This window comes from Saimiri boliviensis, chromosome 13 (assembly GCF_048565385.1).
Source record: "Saimiri boliviensis isolate mSaiBol1 chromosome 13, mSaiBol1.pri, whole genome shotgun sequence".
NCBI lineage: Eukaryota > Metazoa > Chordata > Mammalia > Primates > Cebidae > Saimiri > Saimiri boliviensis.
The window spans coordinates 111050528-111071509 of record NC_133461.1 but is presented as its reverse complement, the minus strand read 5'-3'; the positions used below and the strand labels follow the sequence as shown (position 1 = coordinate 111071509).

General features: G+C 38.4%; 1 protein-coding gene across 3 annotated transcripts in view; it reads right to left on the bottom strand.

Annotated features, from left to right (window-relative positions):
• Window positions 1-20982, bottom strand: part of CSMD1 (CUB and Sushi multiple domains 1) — a 2098967-nt gene that overhangs the window by 213820 nt on the left and 1864165 nt on the right. For all 3 annotated transcript variants that reach the window (XM_003940706.3, XM_074384178.1, XM_074384179.1), the window contains 5 exons: window positions 18874-19019; window positions 17984-18064; window positions 16834-16947; window positions 7944-8132; window positions 2959-3105 (listed from right to left, as the gene is read on the bottom strand). In XM_003940706.3, coding sequence (XP_003940755.2) covers window positions 2959-3105; window positions 7944-8132; window positions 16834-16947; window positions 17984-18064; window positions 18874-19019 — 677 coding nt within the window. The remainder of the gene's footprint in view (window positions 1-2958; window positions 3106-7943; window positions 8133-16833; window positions 16948-17983; window positions 18065-18873; window positions 19020-20982) is intronic.

Genomic DNA, 20982 nt, shown 5'->3' with positions numbered 1-20982 from the left:
AACAGAGAAAGTCGTGAAGAACTGGAAACTCTTCATTTCTTTTTAAAGAAGGGGTTTTTACATCTTCCACTTCCCTGTGGAGCTTCCATACAAAAGTGCACATATGCAGGTCTGAATGCTTAATGTTGTCCCTTTCCTTGGAAATATATTCAGAAGAAACTTTCTGAGGGTTTTCTACCATAGTGGTGCCCAGAAGCAACATCAACGTGTCTGGCCTCAGCTGCCAGCCATGTCCTTATGAGAAGCATCCTCAGTCACTATTCTCAGCTGGGTGAGCCTCGGAAATACCATTTCATTTTTTTAATGGGCTGATTTTTCTTAAGTGAAAATCCACTATCATAAGAATCTCCTGACTCACTGCTCTGTTGGCCACACCATTTTCTAGACCAAATTCTTCTCAGTTTTGAATGAACCAAAATACTTTGTTTAGACAAAGTATGAGTACAGTCAGGCACCCTAAATACAAATGACTTAGAAGCACTGTGCTAGTTAAAAAAAAAAAAAAAAGTAATTAAAAAATACAACATTCAGACTGTAGACTCCTCTCCAAAGTCACAGATAAGTTAAAGTCTGTGGGAGGCAGTGAGACCATGAAGTTTCTTGGATGTCACCTGTGCCTTATGACACACCTACATCTGTTAAGGGATATAATTTTGTAATTTGCAGGATAATCATCTAACTCTACAGATTCCACTAAGAGTTCATTTTCTTTTACTGTGTTTCTTCTATTGCAAGGCTCTCAAAATACTCGTTCTTTCCTAACTCACCTAGAATAAGGCATGAAGGGCCCCACAGGAGAAATCATCACACAGAACACAAAGAGACTGGAGCACTGGCCATGCCGGCTCCATGCCTGGCTACTCTAAGAGGAATTCAGAGGAGCAAGGCCCAGTCCTTCCACTCTGCTGGTGGAGCCTTGGAAAACCCAGGGTACAGAATGAAAAGTCAAATGGGTATCCAGGGGGAGAGAAGACTGGGAGAGGCGGATATACTGGAATTTCAGGGTGAATGCCAAACCAGTCTGTATTTCTGACCCTCGCAATACGGAAGCTTACATTTGCTTCTCATAGCACCAAAGGGACACTGTTAACTCAGCCTGCACAGTTTATGGAATTACCCAGAACCATTGTTCAACAGGCATTTCTTTGTCTTTTCTTAACTCAGATTTCAATTATGGTGATCCATTATATTGCTTTTGTGCCTGAATGATCAAGAGTTCACGTGCATACAGCAAATACATGCTGGAGATGCACTGTGTGGCCATGTGACCTTATTATGGGCTAGAGTTTCCCTGCCCACATCTTAATAATTTAGGGACACTTTTGTTTAGTCAGAGCTCAAAAATTACTGGTGATGAGCTAGCAGATATCGCTGAGTCACCAATTCCAAGTAAAAAGCTGTAAGATAGAGAGAGAAGACATTTTTTTATATTCACATACAACACATGTCTTTCTCTCTCTCTCTCTCTCTCTCTCTCTCTCTCTCTCTCCCTTCTTCTCTCCCTCCCTTGCTCTCTCTCTCCCCCTGAAACAACATAAAATTGTATAGTCTTCTTCTCCCAATACAGTTTAACAATGAGGCTCTTCTTGTTGTATGACAACAAATGAAAATACCTTTTGAAAGACATAGAGATCATTGTTCTCACAACTGAAGGTTTAATCATATCACCAGGCTACTAAGAATTTCTGTGTGCATAAAACAACATAAATTATGTTCATCATTATTTTCTCCGTGCTGACCATGTTTGCACATTGGAAAAACTCAATTTTAAGAGTCTATCTGCTTTTTGGAACAAGGAATTTGCTAACTATAAATTCCATCACTGCAACTGATGTCTTTGTAACAAAGGTCTGAATATATTTTATTAAACTTTCCAGAGTAAGAATGTCTGAATTTCATGCCTGTTGTCCACACATCAAGGGCCTTTCAAAATCTTGATGCTTTTTACCATGTTATGATGTCTACTAACCAGACAGAGCAAATTTTCCCTTTGCATGCTCCTAGTCCCTAAAGACATAAAACACCAACACAGTAATAAATGATCCTGTGTCAACACACACTGTCCACTTCCCACAAACGATGAGCATTTTTCACAGGAAAACATAACTGGAGAGTTGTCAAGGGTAATGCTGAGTGAGATTTTGAGAAAAGTTTAGATATTCTGCTTAGTAACTGAAATATGCTTAGGAATTAAGAGTCTGCCTACTGCTTCTGTAGGATAGTTGAAAGAATGGTGTGGGACAGATCATATTAATTATTACATAGGGGATTTAATGTTTAATAAATGTACTGACTAATTTGATCAATTTGTTATTAATTGATTTCATTAATATAAATCACTGCTAGCAGAGAATGATTAAAGTATATAAAGGACAAAATAATTTACATTTTAATAAGGAAATATATATGATAAATATATGTTACTTATATTTTTATTTGTACAAATATATATATGCACACATATGTGGTGTGAATCATACATAAAGAGACTTGCAGATAGATACAAAGACATAACTATTAATAAGAGACTATCATCACTTATACAATTAATAGAAATATAATTATCTTTTCCTGTTTCCTTACCATTTAAACATATTTTAAAATTAATTTTGATTCTATTAGTTTATCTTTTGGGAAGTGTCTTTACTTTCTGTTACAATACAATTTCTTTCTAATTATACAATACAATTTCTTTCTAATTATACAATTACAAACTGCAATGAATTTCAACAGTTTGTAATTTTAAAAATAAAATTTTAAATATTAAGCAACAAATTTCTTAATGTAGTTTACAGGGATCATTCAGAATAATTCCCCATCATATTATTTCTATTGGAATTAATTATTAATCTTTAAGAATTAGGATTATATTGTAAATCTCTACTTAAATGGTTTTATTCAGTGAAGATCACCTGTTTTAAAATACTTTCATATAAAATCTAAACCTCATTTACTTACCTGCATAGCGAATCTTGAATCCTTTCTTACTGGTGGCATGGTCAGTGGACCAGCGGAGATATAACTGATTACTCCTGCTCGTAAAATTTGATTGTTCAGTATGATTCCCACTTAAAACTACTAGCAGAGGACTTTGCCCAGAAGAACCTAAGTGAAGCAGAAAAACAAAAATGTTCAGAGATGAGTGAACACCTAAAATTGCATACAAGGTTTAGCTTTTGATTACACTGGAGTCTACGTGTGCAATACACAGGTATTATTATTTGCAAAGTGCATTCCAAATGACTATAGCAACAGATAAATTTTCTGATAAAAATCACAATAATGTACAAAACCAATTTCAGGTGCATATGCTATTAATGGCATCATACTTAAATGAACTTTATCTATAAAAAATCAGTAACTGAAAAAAAAAGTAATATGTATTGTTAGTATTTACAATATTGTACTTAAACAGGAAAATATAAACTTTCATGTGATACTAGTAGAAGCAGAAAGTAGTAGAATCACTTTGGAGATTTATTTGGTAATAGCCAGTCAAATTGAAGGTTTAATTATATTTCTATAAACCCTAGCACTTGCGCACAAGTAGAGAAAATGCGTATTCTAGCACTATTTCTCATGGTAAATTTTGGATCCAAACTAGTAGCTTGGAGTTTTAAAAAAAGAATTGAAGATTCCGTGAAAAAGAATTAGCTCCATACAGCATTAAAATTAACAAACTAGATATACATATATCCATATAAGTCTTAATATAGCAGATTACTAAAAATATATATTTACAGATAAATATGATGATCATATAAAAAGAAATATGCTATCTATAAAATGTGTTTATGTAGATGATTGACTGAGAAATAATTATCAAACATGCATAACCATGACCCATACAACTCCCACTTCAAAATACTTCCTCTAAGAGAGGTGCCAGTGGAATTGGATATGGGTAAAGCTTCTGAATTTACCTGTATACACTGCTTCTTTCTAAGATAAGGCCCTAAAGTAAATCTGACAAAACCCTGAAATTCATATCTATTGTTTTTCCTTTTTTACCTTTCTGTCTATGATGTTTGAAATTGTTTTAGTGACATTAAGACAGCAAAGTTAATACTGACTGTACAGGTCAGAAAAGGAAACACAGTGAGGAGTCACCTGGCTTGCACTTCACAGTTCACTCCTAGGGAGCATGTGACAGCCTGAAAGAATTGCGGCTCTCATTGCCGTTCATAATACAAATGCTATGAAGTAAAGTGACACCTATCTTTGTTGTTATACATTAACTTTTATTTGTGCAAAGATATTCAGAAACCACGCTTAGTTCACTGTGTAACTCCCAATCAGAGCAGCTCTCATGACTTGTTTTCAGATAAGAGTGTTATGGGCTAGACTGTGTCCCCCACAAATTTACATGTGGAAGTCCTAAAGCTCAGGACTTGGAAATGCGACTTTAAGGAGAGAGAGGGAGGGTGCCTGAAGACATAATTGAGGTTAGTTGAGGTGGTATGGGTGGGTCCTAATCCAATGTAAGTGGTATCCTTCTAAGAAAAGGAGATTAAGATACAGGCACATCGTAAGGGAGGACCACATCTGCCAGCCATGGAGAGAGGCTTGGAAAAGAGTCTTACCCTGGTGACCCTTTGAGCTTAAAAGTTCAGTATCCAGAACTGTGAGAATATACATTTCTACTGAGGCCAGGCATGGTGGCTCCCAGCACTTCGGGAGGTCGAGGCAGGTGGATCATGTGAGGTCAGAAGTTCAAAACCAGCCTGGCCAACATGATGAAACCCCATCTCTATTAAAAATACAAAAATTAGCTGGGTGTGGTGGCGGGAGCCTGTAATCCTAGCTACTCGGGAGGCTGAGGCAGGAGGTGGCTTGAACCCGGGAGGTGGAGGTTGCGGTGAGCTGAGGTTGCACCATAGCCTTCCAGCCTGAGCAACAACAGCAAAATTTTGTCTTAAAAAAAAAAAAAACTTCTGTGAAGCCACTCAATTTATGGCACTTTGTCTTGGCAGCCCTCATAAAGAAATATGAAACAAACAGACAAAAAACCACAACCCAAAACTAGCATATTAAATAATCTGGGCAATCCTGACTTTGGTCAGAGTGAAGTAAGATGAGAAGAAATGATATTAAGAGTTTTCTTTGTGAAAAATCTCATGGCTATGTTTCCTGGAAGATGCAAAAGAGTGGCCTGTGTTTCATAATCAAAGACAGAAGCATGTTTGGTGTGTTGGCTTGCTTGTCGTTGTTTAAAAGGATAATGTGTATTTTGAGATAAAATGCCACCGGGAAATTAATTAACCTGACTTTGTATTTTTAAATGTCATTTTTAATGACAGGACTCAAGAGTAAAGTTTTAGGTAATTTTTTTTTTTTTTTTTTTTTTTTTTGAGATGGAGTCTTGCTCTATCTCTCAGGCTGGAGTGCAATGGCACAATCTCAGCTCACTGCAACCTCTGCCTTCCATATTCAAGTGATTCTCCTGCCTCAGCCTCCCAAGTAGCTGGGATTACAGGCACCAGCCACTGCACCTAGCTAAGTTTTGTATTTTTAGTAGAGATGGTGTTTTGTCATATTGGTCAGGCTGGTCTTGAACTCCTGACCTCAGGTGATCCACCCACCTCAGCCTCCCAAAATTCTGGGATTACAGGCCTGACCCACCAAGCCAGGCCAGTTTTCAGTATTCCTAATCCAGCATCACATATTCAAATTGGCATGTGTAGAAAACCAGCAGAGCACTAAAGGAATGCACCTATTTCTGTTACAAAATAGAAACTAAGTATTCCACCAGTGTACACTGTAATTTTGACAGTCTTCTCAACTGAGTTCCATAATGATTAAAACACTGTTTTTTTTAAAGCTTTATGGGGTATCCACTACTTAAGCCATAGAGAGTAAAATACTCTTGAGATAATGAAGTTAAAATCAATATAGTCAATGTTTCTCAGTCAACACATGAACTATAAAAGAGAGAGAGAGAGAGAGAGAGACGGAGGGAGATATATGAGCATGACATTTACTGCAACAAAAATGTCATTGCTTAAAAAAATATTCATATAAAACTCTGACCTTTCACTTTGTAGGAAAAAAACTTTAAGATCAGAACAATTCTAGTCATTGGTCTCTGATAATTTTGACAGCAAATATTATGTTAATGTCTGTAATGTCTATTTTGCCTGTTGTTTATCGCAGCATGATCTGTCCAAATTAGGAGGCGGTCAGATTGTGGTCATTAGTGCATACATTATTGAGAAATATTTTGCTCCTGAGAGTAAGAGACTTAAAAGTGTGGACAGCTATATTTCAATTCAACTACTGTGAAACAAAAGAATATGCATAAGTTTAAAATAATTATTTCAATACAATTAATTAAATATGTCCTTTGTAGGAACATATATGTCTCTATATATGCAAACACACAGATCCACTGCCTGTGAGGTCAGACGCTCTACAGTTCAATTTTTGTCGAATAACTAACAGGTCTTCAGCAGAGTTTGCCTCCCTTTTCCCTCAACATAAGAAGCCTCATTTTTACACTTGCCTAATGAGCTCCTTCTCTCTAAAGATCAAGGGAAAAATTGTAAATAATGCATGTTTGTTTTAACATACACATTAAAAAAGCCATGCTCTGAAAATGAAAATACTGCTCTCTAGTCCTCTCTCTATATAAAAATGTAAGTTTAATTTCCAATTTATTAACTCATTTTTGAAAATACATAAACTGATTCAGTGATGTCTACCCCCCTAAGCAATATGATTCATAGACTCAGTCAAGTGAATACAAACACACATCAAGTCAATTAGAATAATTTATTTTTTCACTGAATTGTTATTTATCTGAACTCAATGACAAATCTGCCAAAATACGTGAAAACCCTGTTATTATGTGCAGCCATAATTGTATCTGGTCTAATTTTCTGGGCTATGATGATGGTTTCACACAAAGAGAAATATTAATATTCCCTCCATTCCAAATTGACAATTCAACGACATATTACTTTTAATCATATCACTACTATATTAAAATTTTCATTCAAATTGTATAAAAATCCTAAGAGTATTGTTGAAAGCAGTACTAGCATGTGTTCAGTTAACGATATTTCACTATTTTAAAGAATCATACTTTAAAAACTTCTGTAGCATTTATCATCTAGAACTTGCCATGAGCCATTATTTTTACGTATCTCTAGTAAAATAATTATTTAGATGATTAAAATATCTCTAGGCCTAAGTTTCCTAAAATACCTTGTGAACTGACATTATATATAGAAGAGAAAGAAAGAATTGTTGAGATCCTTTGCTCTAAATCACTGCGTTAAGGAATTAAATAACTGCTAAAGAAAATTACGTACATTTTCAGAGTGTGTTACTAAACATTCTAATTGTTTGAAAACTCGCAATGTTAACAATTACATAGCTAGGCTGTGTCCCCTCCCAAATCTCATCTTGAACTGTAGCTCCCACAATTCCCACATGACATGGGAGAAACCTGATGGGGGTAATTGAATCATGAGTGGGGGCGTGTTATCCATGCTGTTCTCCTGATAGTGAATAAGTCCCAGAAGATCTGATGGTTTTAAAAATGGGCTAATATCCTGAACAAGCTCTCTCTCTCATGCCTGCCACCATCCATGTAAAATGTGACTAGCTCCTCCTTGCCTTCCGCCATGATTGTGAGGTCTCCCCGGCCACGTGGAACTGTAAATCTATTCAATCTCTTTTTCTTCCTAGCCTTGGGTATGGCTTTAACAGCAGCATGAAAATAGACTAATACAGTACAATAATTGTATGGTAATGTTTTAGAGACCACTTGATCTCAGAATGTACAACCCCAAAGTAGTTTATTTATGTATTTATTTTTGCTTTGGAAAAACATAACTTAACTAAAGATATATATTCAAGTCTGCATTACTAAAACATTGTAATAGTGCTTTCAGTAGTAACACAGAGGACACTGGTATACAAAGATTAAAGAAACTTACCATCAAACACTTCCAGTGCATCAAATTGCTTTTCACTTTGAAAAGTGTCCACAAAGATGGTAATGTTATAGTTTGGTTCCACTTTAATACTCCAAGAGCATGTCTGGGAGTTAAAATAATTACCCGGATACCCGGGACTGAGAATTACTCCTGATGATCCTGTCCGGACTTCATTTGCTGGGCATTGTGCTGCAGAGAAAAGTACCAGCAAAGGTTTGTTTTAATAAAATGATTCCAACTTCAATAGGATAGTTTCTATCCCTGTATAAATAAGCCAATGAAAGGAAAAAGCAATCTTATTGAGCTCTGGCCAAATTTAATGCCAGATGCAAACACAGAGGGAGAGCAACATTGAATAATCATGAGAATTGTACGTCTTTCTCTTGCAGTTCTCTTCACTCAGCCTGCACACTCCTTTGGCCCCTGTGTCTCCCCCACACCTTAATTTGGGGCAGTTGCATCATGGATTTCATTATACAATGCAAGTTTTCCTAACTGAACTATAAAGAAGAACCTCACCATTTCAATACAGCATTACAGAAATATGTTGAAATGTCACGCAATAAGAAAAGGAAACTCGTATTTATTTTGGTGTTAAATATATTCTCGGGGATACATTCCAAGAACTCCAGTGATGCCTGATGCTGCAGATAGCCCAGAATCCTATATATTTTATGTTGTTTCTGGTGCAATCACATTTTAAAGGGCAGTGGACACTCTGGACAAAGGCGGGATACATGTCCTGGGTGAGACATAACCCAGCGATGATGACAGGTTTCATCAGGCTATTCAGCATAGTGCAAAATTTAAAATGTATTGTTTATTTCTGGAAATTTTCATTTAATATTGTCAGACTGTGCTCGATCACAGGCAACTGAAACTGCAGAAAGGGAAACCTTGGATTGGGAGTGGGGGTACTACTGTACTTTGCACAGTAATATTTAAACATTCTGTGTGATTGCTTGGGACCCTGGGAAGAGAAAGAATTAGAGACCTGGCCTCAATCCCACCTGAGATACCTCCGCAGGAGCCCTGATTTCTAAGGGATGAATTAATCGTGAATGCATCATGGAGATACTATGGAAGCATCATATCTTTTCTCCTCCTGCTTTTAAAAAAAAATTGTTATTCAACTACTTCCAGGTTAATCAACATAAAAATAATCAGCAGAGACCTAGACATGCAAAACAAAGTCACCAGAGTCCCCTAATTAGTAATTTCTCTCATCACTAAACTAAACTATCTTCCAGAAACAGTTTGTGTATAAAACTATTGAGGGAAAAATATTTATTTTACTGGTAACAGTTCATGAATAGAAGAGGCAGAGCAAAATTACTTGCAGAGTGTTGAGAGTTCAATAATCATATTTTCCTTAATGCAAAATAACTTTTGTTAAATTTATTGAGTTACTGCCTTTTAATTAGTTAAATATATGCTATATATACATACATTTCAAGATAGACACTTCTCAAACAGATGAGCAAAGCTTATATGTTTTTATTCAAGTAACTGCCTTTTAAAAAGTAATTTATTTCCTATTTTCTTCCATCTATCTTAGCATTCTAATTAAGATATATTTCAAAACTTAGAATATGTTTAGATATGAAACCATGGATAATAAAACATGTCATAGAACTCTTTTAATAACATGTAGTTTAGGTGAGATTTTAAAAACATTTAAAATATTTTAATACTTAAAATATTTATGACAATTTTATATATTTACAATTAAAATATTCACAATGATTGAAACAAATGAGTTAAAGGTATAATTTTATTCTGAGATGGTGATCAAATAACTTTGTAAAATACGCTATGCCCAAAGTTAATGTAATATTTTAAATAAGAAAAACAAAGTGAAATTAGAGTTTGTGCCTATGTATATCTGTGCAGGCCAGGGCCTCAAGTTTTAGAAGCTCCACAGACCTGCCTTGACTTTGCAATAAGAGCCAGGGCTTTTCTTCGCTCTGCCATAAGCAGAGGGTAATAATAGCTCCTCCCCAGGGTTCTAATTAGAGCCAATATATGCAAATGTTTTTTTTTTTTTGTTTTGTTTTTTTTTTTTAATCTAAAGCACTATGTGGGCAGAAACTATTATGAGGACTAGGGATGATTATACCACATGCCTACCTTTTCTTAACACAGAAATGCTACCAGAGGACGTTTCAGTTTGTGAGATTACACTTGAAAAATATTTAGCCAATCTCTCTACCCTCTATTTTTATGAGAACTGAGACTTTGTAACTGCAGCTGTAGTTATTAGATGACATTGGAACTTCAGGGCAACTGGAAGCAAAAAACCTTCTACGGAGTTGCTAAAATCCACCTGAAAAACGATTCACACATCCTGTGGTTTGACACCAATGCAGTGATTCTAACCCAGAAGTAGCATTTTAAGCGTCACCATTCTTATGCCTTTCATATTTGAAATGCTGACTGTTTCTTAGGGAAGACAAAATGAAAATATAAGCAACTAGTTATATAATTCCCACTAGTTTACAGAGGACTGTCAGTTTCTACAATTCTCTCCGACCGAAAGACGTAGGAGATAATTTGTAGAGAATTTGTATCATTTTTCTTATAACACTTAGTAATACTTTTTTTTCAGACATATATATTGTTCTCAAAATTCATTTTCTTTTTTTTTTGGTGTTTGGGGATTTTGTTTTGTTTTATTTTTTAATTTGTTTGTTTGAGACAGGGTCTCACTCTGTCACCCAAGCCAGGCTGGAGGGCAGTAGCACAGTCACAGCTCACTACAGCCTTGACCTCTCAGGCTCGAGTGATCCTCTCACCTCAGCTGCCCAAGTAGCTGGGACTACAGGTGCACACCACCACTCCCGGCGAATTGCTGTATTTTTATTTCAGAAATGGTGTTTTGCCATGTTGCCCAGGCTGATCTCCAACTCCTGGGCTCAAGTGATTCTCCCACCTCAGCTTCCACCGAGCTGAGCCTAAGAGGCATTTGGATGTGTCTGCCCATGAGCTTAAAGTGGTTTTCTTTGTTCTGTTGCGTTCTGCTCTTTCTATGGAACACTCCTTCTGCTCAGTGCCATAAACTGTTGCTTGGAGCAATATCCACTTGGAGTAGAAGGGATTAAAGTGACTGTAGTGTGGTCCTATAGCTGAGATGCTTACTTCTTAGTAGCAATCACACATCAGAAAACAACTGTGTCTCCACTTGGGAAACTGGGAAACCTCTCGCCATAGCACGACACCTGCTTGGTGCTCCTGTCAAAAACACACCCAAAAGTTTTCCTCTCTCAGACATTACCTTCACTTTGAGCTATCACCCTTCTGCACAATGTTAGTGCTCTAGCTTTTTTTTTAAAGAAAAATAAAATGTGGGGCTTAAAACCCAAAGCATCTTATTTAATGCAGCTCACAGGCCTTCAGCAAAAGTCACAGGAGATGAGGATTTGTACTCTAAGATTAATAATATACATTGGGATTTATAAGTCACTAAGATTAATTCTTAAAGCAGCTGTAGGTATGACAGAATTGGAGAAGCTGAGTACTCTATGAAAGAGGGGAAAGGGTGTCCCCAGGGCCCTCGTGATGCCTGCTGTTATCCCCCACACACAGAAGGAGGCTGGAGCTGGGCAGTGGCTGTTGATGTATCACCTCTGTCTGGTACTTTCTGGAATGGTCATTATCAAAAGATCACCGAATCTCCTTAATGTTCACTGAAAATGTATATTTTTATTTTTTTTAAAGAAATGAATATTCTAAAAACTACTGAAAGGTCCCCTATGGTCCACAGGATGAAGAAACATGACTTTGAAGACCTTTAAAATTGGGCCCTACTTTAGGTTTCCTGGCTAATTTACTGCCTCTTCCCCAAAAAAACACCCTAAGAGCAAGCAGTAGGAAGTCATGTTTTCCCGGATGCCACACCCTCCTTAGTGTTTCCAAATCTTTGTTTTAATTCTCTTCACTTTCTGAAATACTTTTCTTTCCTTAACAGGAGAGAAGCCTCTTCTGTGATGTCTCTTACACGGGGTTTTCTACATTAAGGTAAGTGTCTAGCACAGTGATATCTTCATGTAATGTTGACTTTCAAAGAACAATGCACTCTCCTCCTCTCTGTAAGGTCTTTTACGCTGACCGACTGCACCATGGACTACTACACCATGGTAACCTCTGACCTGCATGTACAGTCCAGAAGAGTTCCTGGAACTAGAAAGTCTGAAGTAAGTGGAAGACCACGAAATGGGGAAGAACGATTAACCCCTGCGGTGCTTAACTAACTTGAAGCATTCTTCTCTTGTTCCTTATTCCTGCCTCTACTGATAGGGCAACTGGACTTTGCAACCGACCTTTGTCAACCTCATGACTCCAAACCCTACAACCCTTTCCCAGCTTGCACAAACTGCATTGAACTATGACTTCTGTAACTCTCCACTGCCTACCGCAAACCTATAAAATCAACTCCTATCTCACCGCCCTTGGCTGACTCTCTTTTTGGACTCAGCCCACTTGTGCCCAGGTGAATAAACAGCCATATTGCTCACACAAAGCCTGTTTAGGGGGGTCTCTTCATTCAGAGCACATGTTTTAACACTCTCCTTGCTTCCCTAAAATTGGTGATAATTTTCTTTTTTCTCTATTTTTTTTTTTTAGACAAAGGCTTGCTCTGTTGCACAGGCTGAAGTGCACTAGTGTGATCTCAGCTAACTGCAACCTCTGCATCGCAGGATCAAGTGATTCTCCAGCCTTAGCCTCCCAAGTAGCTGGGATTACAGGCACCCGCCACCACATCTGGCTAATTTTTTGTATTTTTAGTAGAGACAGGGTTTCACCATGTTGGCCAGGCTGGTCTCAAAATCCTGACCTCAGGTGATCCACCCACCTTGGCCTCCCAAAGTGATAATGGTGACAGTTTTCAAAGTTCTAAAAGTGTGGTTATGACGTATGAAGAAGACAGACTAATAGCTAATATAATTTTTCACGATGAGTTTACTGGGAGATGGGCCCCCACTTGAGCACAATCGAATCAATCAAATAGTAGAAAAGTACTTCAAGAAAGATAATAATTTAGTGCTTCAGTGATTAAGGATTTGGTAAAAGACATGTGGGGTCCCATTTCCTGTGTTTAAATGATGAGTTGTTTAGAGAATGACAGTTAAGATCACTCTCCGTTTGTTTTAAGTAAATTTACTTCTGACTTGAAAGAGAAGAGAAGCTGGTTATCCTGTGTGGCTCCCAAGGAGTGGTGTAGGGTGTGGGAATCTTCTGCATAGTAAAAGTTGGTGAATTTTGTCTGTAGAATGCTCCCTGTAAACGTCTGTGACAACTGAGGAAATTTAGAGAATGCTCATGTGGCATTGATTTAGACATGTGTCAAATCATGTTTGTTTAACACATTTAGACACGTGTTAAAGATGGGCACAGGCTGTGAGAAATGCGTCTTTAGGGGGTTTTGTCGTCATGCAAAGATAACAGCATGCACTCTATGGCAGGCTGATCTCACTAACGCAGGCCTCCATAACAACTGTTTCAGTACTGACAGAGTGGGTCCGCTAAAAATGAAAAGCTGAAAGAGCCAGTGCCTTCATACAAAGCCCGGAATGTACCAAACAGCCACCCAGAGTTTTTCTGAGGGTTCTTCTGGGACTTGAAGCATGACAAGGTAACAAAGGAATTACTAACACGATCCTTTTAGGATTAAACAAATTTTATTGGGGGTCTAAAGAAACTTGCCAGGCCTTCACAAACTTACTGGGGTCTAAATCAACTCCCCGAATCTTTTTGATTTAGCAGGAGAGAAGAATAGGCTAATCACTCCAGTACCTGGACCCATTTAGATTAACTAAACTTACTGAGGCTCCAGAGGAAGATCTATAGAACTCAGATCTTAGTTAGAGAGTCTAAAAAAGTTAATCACTTATGTCTTTAAATAAATGCACACTTTCACATAGACATATAGCTCAGAAAGTGTATAAACTCTAAATAGTTGGTAATTTTGAGTTGGTCTGGTGATTATTTCTAGGCCTTCTCCCTGTAACCAGTTATAGAAATAAAACCTCTCTTCCTCTCCAGTTCATCTGCATCTCATTATTGGGCCACAGAAATAGCGGCCTGACCCTCAGTTTGGTGTGGGAACACTTACGCACACGCAGATGGTACAGCCTGCTATATAATTAAGCCATATTGCTCCTAGACTACACACCTGCACAGCATGTGACTGTACTGAAGTCCGTAGACCCCTGGAACACAATGGTAAGTATTTATGTATCTAAACATGTCTAAACACAGGAAAGGTCATGCATTGCCCCATAGCATTGTGACTGCTAGACATCATTCGGTGATAGGAATTTTCAGCTTCATTATAACCTTGCAGGACTACGTTTATACACGGCCTGTCATGGATCAAAACAACAAGCAATGCATGACTATGCTCTGTTCTTGGCTTGTCATAAATTAAACATCATTTAACTAAGAACCAGGTTAATCTGGAGAGGATGACCTAATAAAATCGCCTGTTTTTAGGGCAGTACATTTGATACATACATCTATATGCCTTTCTTCTCTTTCCAGCTAAGATCACCTTTGCTTAAGGTCTTCTATTCTGAGAAACTTGAGGCTTTGTTTGTTGAGATTAAAATGTACCTTAAAAAATGTGAGGGTATTCCTGAGTTCACTTTTATATAGAATGGCAGAAGGTGAACACTTTTTATATCGCCCCACCTTAAGGAAATAATCCAGAAATAGACTGTTGTTGTTCCTGGAGTATGCTACAGATGCTGGTTTTTTTCTGAGAACATAATGACTTTGGTCTACTGACTTTGCACCCAGTGCAACACCCACTTCTAAGTGGGGCAGCCTACAGGCACAGATTTCAGTGACTTCCAGAGCCAGTGGTCTGCTAAGTGTCTAAATAGCAGGCTAAGGGTGTGCTCCTTTGCCCGAGTAGCGGTTTCCTGTACCCACTGGCTCTCATGTAGATACAACTTTAATGTTAATAGTTTTTAAAAAAAAATCTGTTATTATGGATATTTAGTAATAATTCATTCCAAAATGTATGCCAACTTTTCTTCAGATATAGAAAATTGTTTCTCTCTTTCAGGGTTCCTTGGATACTGCCTCATTCCAGAAAGAGAATGCACAAAGTTATCAGACTTGTTTTTTCAAGATGGAGTTTCACTCTTGTTGCCCAGGCTGAAGTACATGGTGTGATCTCGGCTCACTGCAACCTCTACCTCCCTGGTTCAAGCAATTGTCCTGCCTCGGCCTCCCAAGTAGGCATGCACCACCACACCTGGTTAATTTTGTATTTTTAGGAGAAACGGGGTTTCTTTATGTTGGTCAGGCTGGTCTCAAAATCCCAATCTCAGGTCATTTGCCCGCTGTGGCCTCCCAAAGTGCTGGGGTTATAGGCGTGAGCCACTGCGCCGGGCCAGTTATGAAACCTTTGAGGAAGATCCATTCACAGCTGTGAGCACCTGGAAAACCACTGCAAAGCCGATACTTGTGCAATGCAAAGAAAGCTTCCTTTTACAGGGAAGGCAATGAACATTACAAAACACCTACAAAGATGAATTCATTTAATATTCAGAGTCTTTGCAATAGCCCCAAAATACAGGAGATAAATCATCCTCTCCGTGCACAATGCAGGAAGAGTAAGTTACTCAGAGCTGCCTGACTGAGTGGCTCCAGCTCCAGTTCCTGCCTTCCTGAATCCTGGGCCCTTTCAGCTGCGTCACTTGCCCTAAGGAATGACAATAGTTAGATTCCTTGAAAGAGTCACATTGCTCAAAAGCACTACATCTGCACTTCATGATGATTTTGAAGTCATAAAAAAACTATTCTAATTTGGAAAGCTTTTTGATAGGTGAACTAATGATGCTTCTGGCTTACTTGAGCATTTCGGCTTATGCACAGTTTTTCAAGTCTTTTTTATTCAATGGTACTTGAAAGTTATGTTTATGAAACAATATTTTAAAAGTAATCTACCTGTCTTCTAAGAGATTAAATCAACAGATTCAGCCTTGGTATCTTGTTCTGTCGTTGTATATTGTCTATTTTGTTGCACATGGTCTACATATGTTAAACACATGTGAGAAAAACATGAGATGTGCACATTTCATTGTTTATAAGTTTACATCAAAATATTAAACACCAGCTAATTATATGCATGCTGATGTATTTATGGCAAAATGAAATGATGCTCAAAATTTGCCCTAAAAATGCATCAGAATCATAGTGTAGCTTAATAAATGTCTAGAAAGATAACAGATAGGCATGTGATAAGGGAAATATTCTTTAAGTTTTCATCGTGGAAGGTAGGTGGTATATATTCAGGGGTTCTATTATTCAGGTATTAAAATTATTTCAACTTTGCCATTTTTGAACATTTACATGATAAATTGCTGTGAAAACGTGATTTCTTATTTGATATGTCTTTGGTTTATTTTCTAGGACTAGTTAAAAGAAAAAGCATCATCATGTTAGTTTCATTGCAATGGGATCAAGGCACAGATAAAGACTGAGTGCAGGCCGGGTGCAATGGATCATTACTGCAAACCTAGCAATTTGGGAAGCTGAGGCAGGTGGATCTCTTGAGTCCAGGAGTTCAAGAACAGCCTGGGTACCATGGCAAAAACTCATTTGTACAAAAAAAAAAAAATTCTAAAATTAGCCAGGCATGGTGGTGCATGCCTGTATTTCTAGCTACACAGGAAGCTGAGGTAGGAGGATCACCGGAGACCAGGGAGGTTCAATCTGTGGTGAGCCATGATTGCATCACTGCACTCCCACCTGGGTGACAGAGTAAGACACTCTCTCCTAAATAAAGTTTCAACCTATACAAAGAGATGCAGATCAATCCAACAGTACAATTTTCCATGTTGAATAACTTTATGTCGTTTTAGTATCAAACAGTGCATACCTTCACATGTTGGGGGAGAGCCCTCAAACTGCAACTGGGAGCTGAGCTTGCAGGTCAGAGTGTCGGTCCCCACCAAGGTGTACCCGGGGTGGCACTGGTACTTCACAAAGTCTCCTGGAAAAGTCAAGACAACAAACCAGGAAACTGTATTTGAGTGTGTGAAGGTGTCACATATATATGACTATTTAATGAAGTAAATCAACTTGCAGATCTTTTTAGAAACACTGTCTCTATTTATTTTTAGTCCTGTAAACATAGTACCATTTGAAGTTCTGACTTTATAAAAACGCTGTATTAACCTTTAATTGACAGCAGCACTGAAATGATGTGGCAGCTTTCTTCCCTGACAGGTGCATCCATGCTGCTTCCCCTTCCCCAGTGATTGCAGATGAAAACAAGGTAAGTAAAATAGATACTAGGACTTAAGCAAGACTGTGGAACTGAACGGCTTTACAGCATTCAGCTCACCTCTGATGGCCTACTTAGTATGATGTTTCAATTAACTGAGCCATGGTGAGGACAGCAGAAACTGGGTCACATGATTTGACCTGTGGTCTGAAACACTGGGTGGAGTTTTAGAACTGGGGCAGAAAAATCCTCGGTTACAGAAATTATACGACAAACATATGCCATCACTGCTTTCTCAGTATTGCCAGTTAGAGTATTTAATAAATTAGATCATTAACATAAAATCATACAGCAGAATTCCTAAATATCACAAATATTTTCTCTTAGTATATCCCAGTTTCAATGAAATGTCAATGTTATGTAATCATCCTTTTAGCCTCAAATGATTAAGATTTTTCTCAAGTGCACGAACATGTCCTCCTAACCAAATGCAAATACCTACCCAAGTCTGTCGCTGAAAACTTTATTGAAAAATATGAACTAGCAGATGTTGTAGAGGAAAAAAATGTTCAAACTGACAGCAAAATTCAAAAGGCAAAACAAAAAAAAATCATGATAATGAAGAAGGACAGACATTTTCTAGTTGATACATGATCTCTGTATAAATTTTCAGCAATACTTTAATAATAGTTTTTTTCCCTGACAAATTACTCATTAACTACTCTGAATAATAATTACAATGAGAAGTGGGTATAAAAAATGTCATGTTGAGTTCATGGTATTGTAATGGAGAAAATATTACCTATTTCAAAATCATCATCCTCAGTAAGCATTTCTGCCTGTGGAACCGCTGGAGGAGGTTGACACTTCTTGAGCTGAAATGCTAAATGATTAATGGAAAGAATAATAATAGTTGCAATTACACTTGGTGAATAAACACGACTATTAAAAAAATTCATCTTGCAGTTGTTACAATGCTTGAGTACACGCACTGAAATGTCTATATTCATGAATCACTGTTTTATAAAATTCTCAAACTTAAAATGTTCATGTTATTATTTAATGCCAAAAAATAGTTAAAGTCCAAGGAAAAACATGTACAATTTTTTTTTTTTTTTTGGCAGAATAGTATTAAAATAAACACACTTTATATATGTTTGGAATTCTGTAAGAATAATGACTCCACAATCATGATCTGACTCCCTGTCCATGTTTACATCTGATAAAGTCTGCTCTGTGCCTTGTTCTGAGGAATTCTGTGGGTGGCAGTGTTTGTGTGAGATGAGATGGACTGACAGACATTTTGCATGTTGTTTAGAGTGCATTCCCAGGATTACTGGAGGTTTGCTTTCACACTATTTACAGTTATATGGCATTTGCTATAACACCTTATCTTGAGACAGGGATGAGTAGTCTAAAAGATACCAAATCTCTTTCAATGGACTTTGTCTCAGAGTTTCACTTAGCAGACATTTATCTTAGAATAAATCCAAGCTTGATACCATGTGAAATGATAAAGATATCATTAAACAAAAGAAGGACCACAGGAAACTCTGGCCTCCAATGCAAGAGAATCATATACACCCTCGGCTGACTCAAGAAACTTCAGCTGGAATCAAGGCATGGGCCAAGAGGGCAGGACACACTGCATGGAATTCTCAGTCTTAATTAAGGGAGTGAAAGTCAACTGACCGTGGAAATTGAGGACAAAGAAGCCTCCATTTGAAAAGTCACTGTGGAACTTGAGCAGGACTTGGTTGGTGGAGCTGTACGCCGTTTCCAGGGCTGTGTTGCCACTGAAAACCCCCAGCTGGGGTGAGTTCTGATCGGGACCGTCCCTGGGAGAGACAGAAAGAGGCGGCAGACTAAGTATACTTACTTATGAGTGAGATTTATGGAAACTTTGGCTAATGAATTAAAAATTTTTTAAAAAAGCTATAAAACACATCCATTCTCTGGATACTGTGTTTAGAAACATCAAGATATTGAATGCCCACAAAGCTGAGGAACCCTCCAGTCTCTGTCTTTCATTAGTCTTCTGCGGGCGCTTGGCAATGGTCAAATGCCAACACTCGCCAGGCACAGTAGCTCATGCCTGTAATCCTAGCACTTTGGGAGGCCAACGTAGGCAGATGACCTGAGATGAGGAGTTTGAGAACAGCCTGGCCAACATGGTGAAACCCCGTCTGTACTAAAATTACAAAAATTAGCCATGCGTGGTGGCATGCATTTGTAGTCCTAGCTACTTGGGAGGCTGAGGCAGAAGAATTGCTTGAACCCGGGAAGTGGAGGTTGCAGTGAGCCAAGATCATGCCACTGCACTGCAGCCTGGGTGACAGAGCGAGACTCCGTCTCAAAAAAACGAGAAAAAAATGTCAACACCTGTGGATTTTACCTTCTAAATATGGAGCTGAATCTATGGGGCATGGCCGACCACAGAGTGCTGTTTTGTCTTGGTTTGGTTTTGAAGTGGCAGTTTCATGTGGTCGACCTAGTATTTCAAATTCTGTTTCTCCTCGTTCTCACATCCACTGGTTCTGGTCCTTGTCATCTTCGATGTCTGAACTATTTCCACAGCTTCAAAGCCAGCCGCCTTTCTTGCCCTCTGCTACTTTATTCCCACAAAATGAGCCCACCATTCTGCAGCCAAAATCTGGCCTTAGAGCTCTGCCTCTTGGAGCCCAAATGCATCCTTACTGCCCCGAGAACAAAGCCCATCTCATGCCCTGCCAGGCCCTGCTTGCCTTGTCCTGGCCACTGTCTCCGGCTCCTGCTTCCACTGTGGACGTCCACAAGACTGCCACTGTATCACATGCAACATGCACACGCACATACAAACCACCACACACACACGGCACACACATAGATGCACTACATGCACACAGACACAACACACACAAACACACCACACAGACCTGCAACGTGCACACACACATACTATATACCACACACATCCCCCAGAAACACCACACAGGCACACACACACCCCCCACACACACCACACAGACACAACATGCACACATACCCCATACACCCTACACAGAGACACATGTGCACACATAAACCACACACAACACACACAACACACACACTACACTCACATACATCACATACACAACATGCACACACATCACACACACAACATGCACACATATACACCACATGCACACACATACACCCACACAGACACACAAATGCACACAAACCACACATAACACATATCGGACACACAATACACACACAAACCACACACAACACACATACACAAACTACATACCACACACACACCATGAATACCATACAGGCACACACACCCCCCATAAACACCACACAGACACAACACACACAGACAACACATACAAAACAACCACACATTCTACACACACAGAACACACACATACAAACTAAACACACCACACACAACCCACACACACCGCACAGACATAACACAAACACACAACATACATGACACATACCCAAACCACATACACAAACACATATAAGCCACACATAGACACACAGGTCACATACACCACAGAGACACACCCATAGAAACATACATCACACACATATAAACCCCACACGCATCCACATACAAACACACATCCTTTACACACATGCACGCAGATAGATGCAAACACACAGACATAATTTTGCCTATTTCTATCATGTAGCAAAACTCACATGTACTACGTGAAATTGATTCCCTGTATCTCTGGATTTCACTGGTGAATTTCTTCTCTAGTATCTAAGAGGTTTATTCTAAAGTATGTGCCCTGTATATCAATGGCATATGTGTGC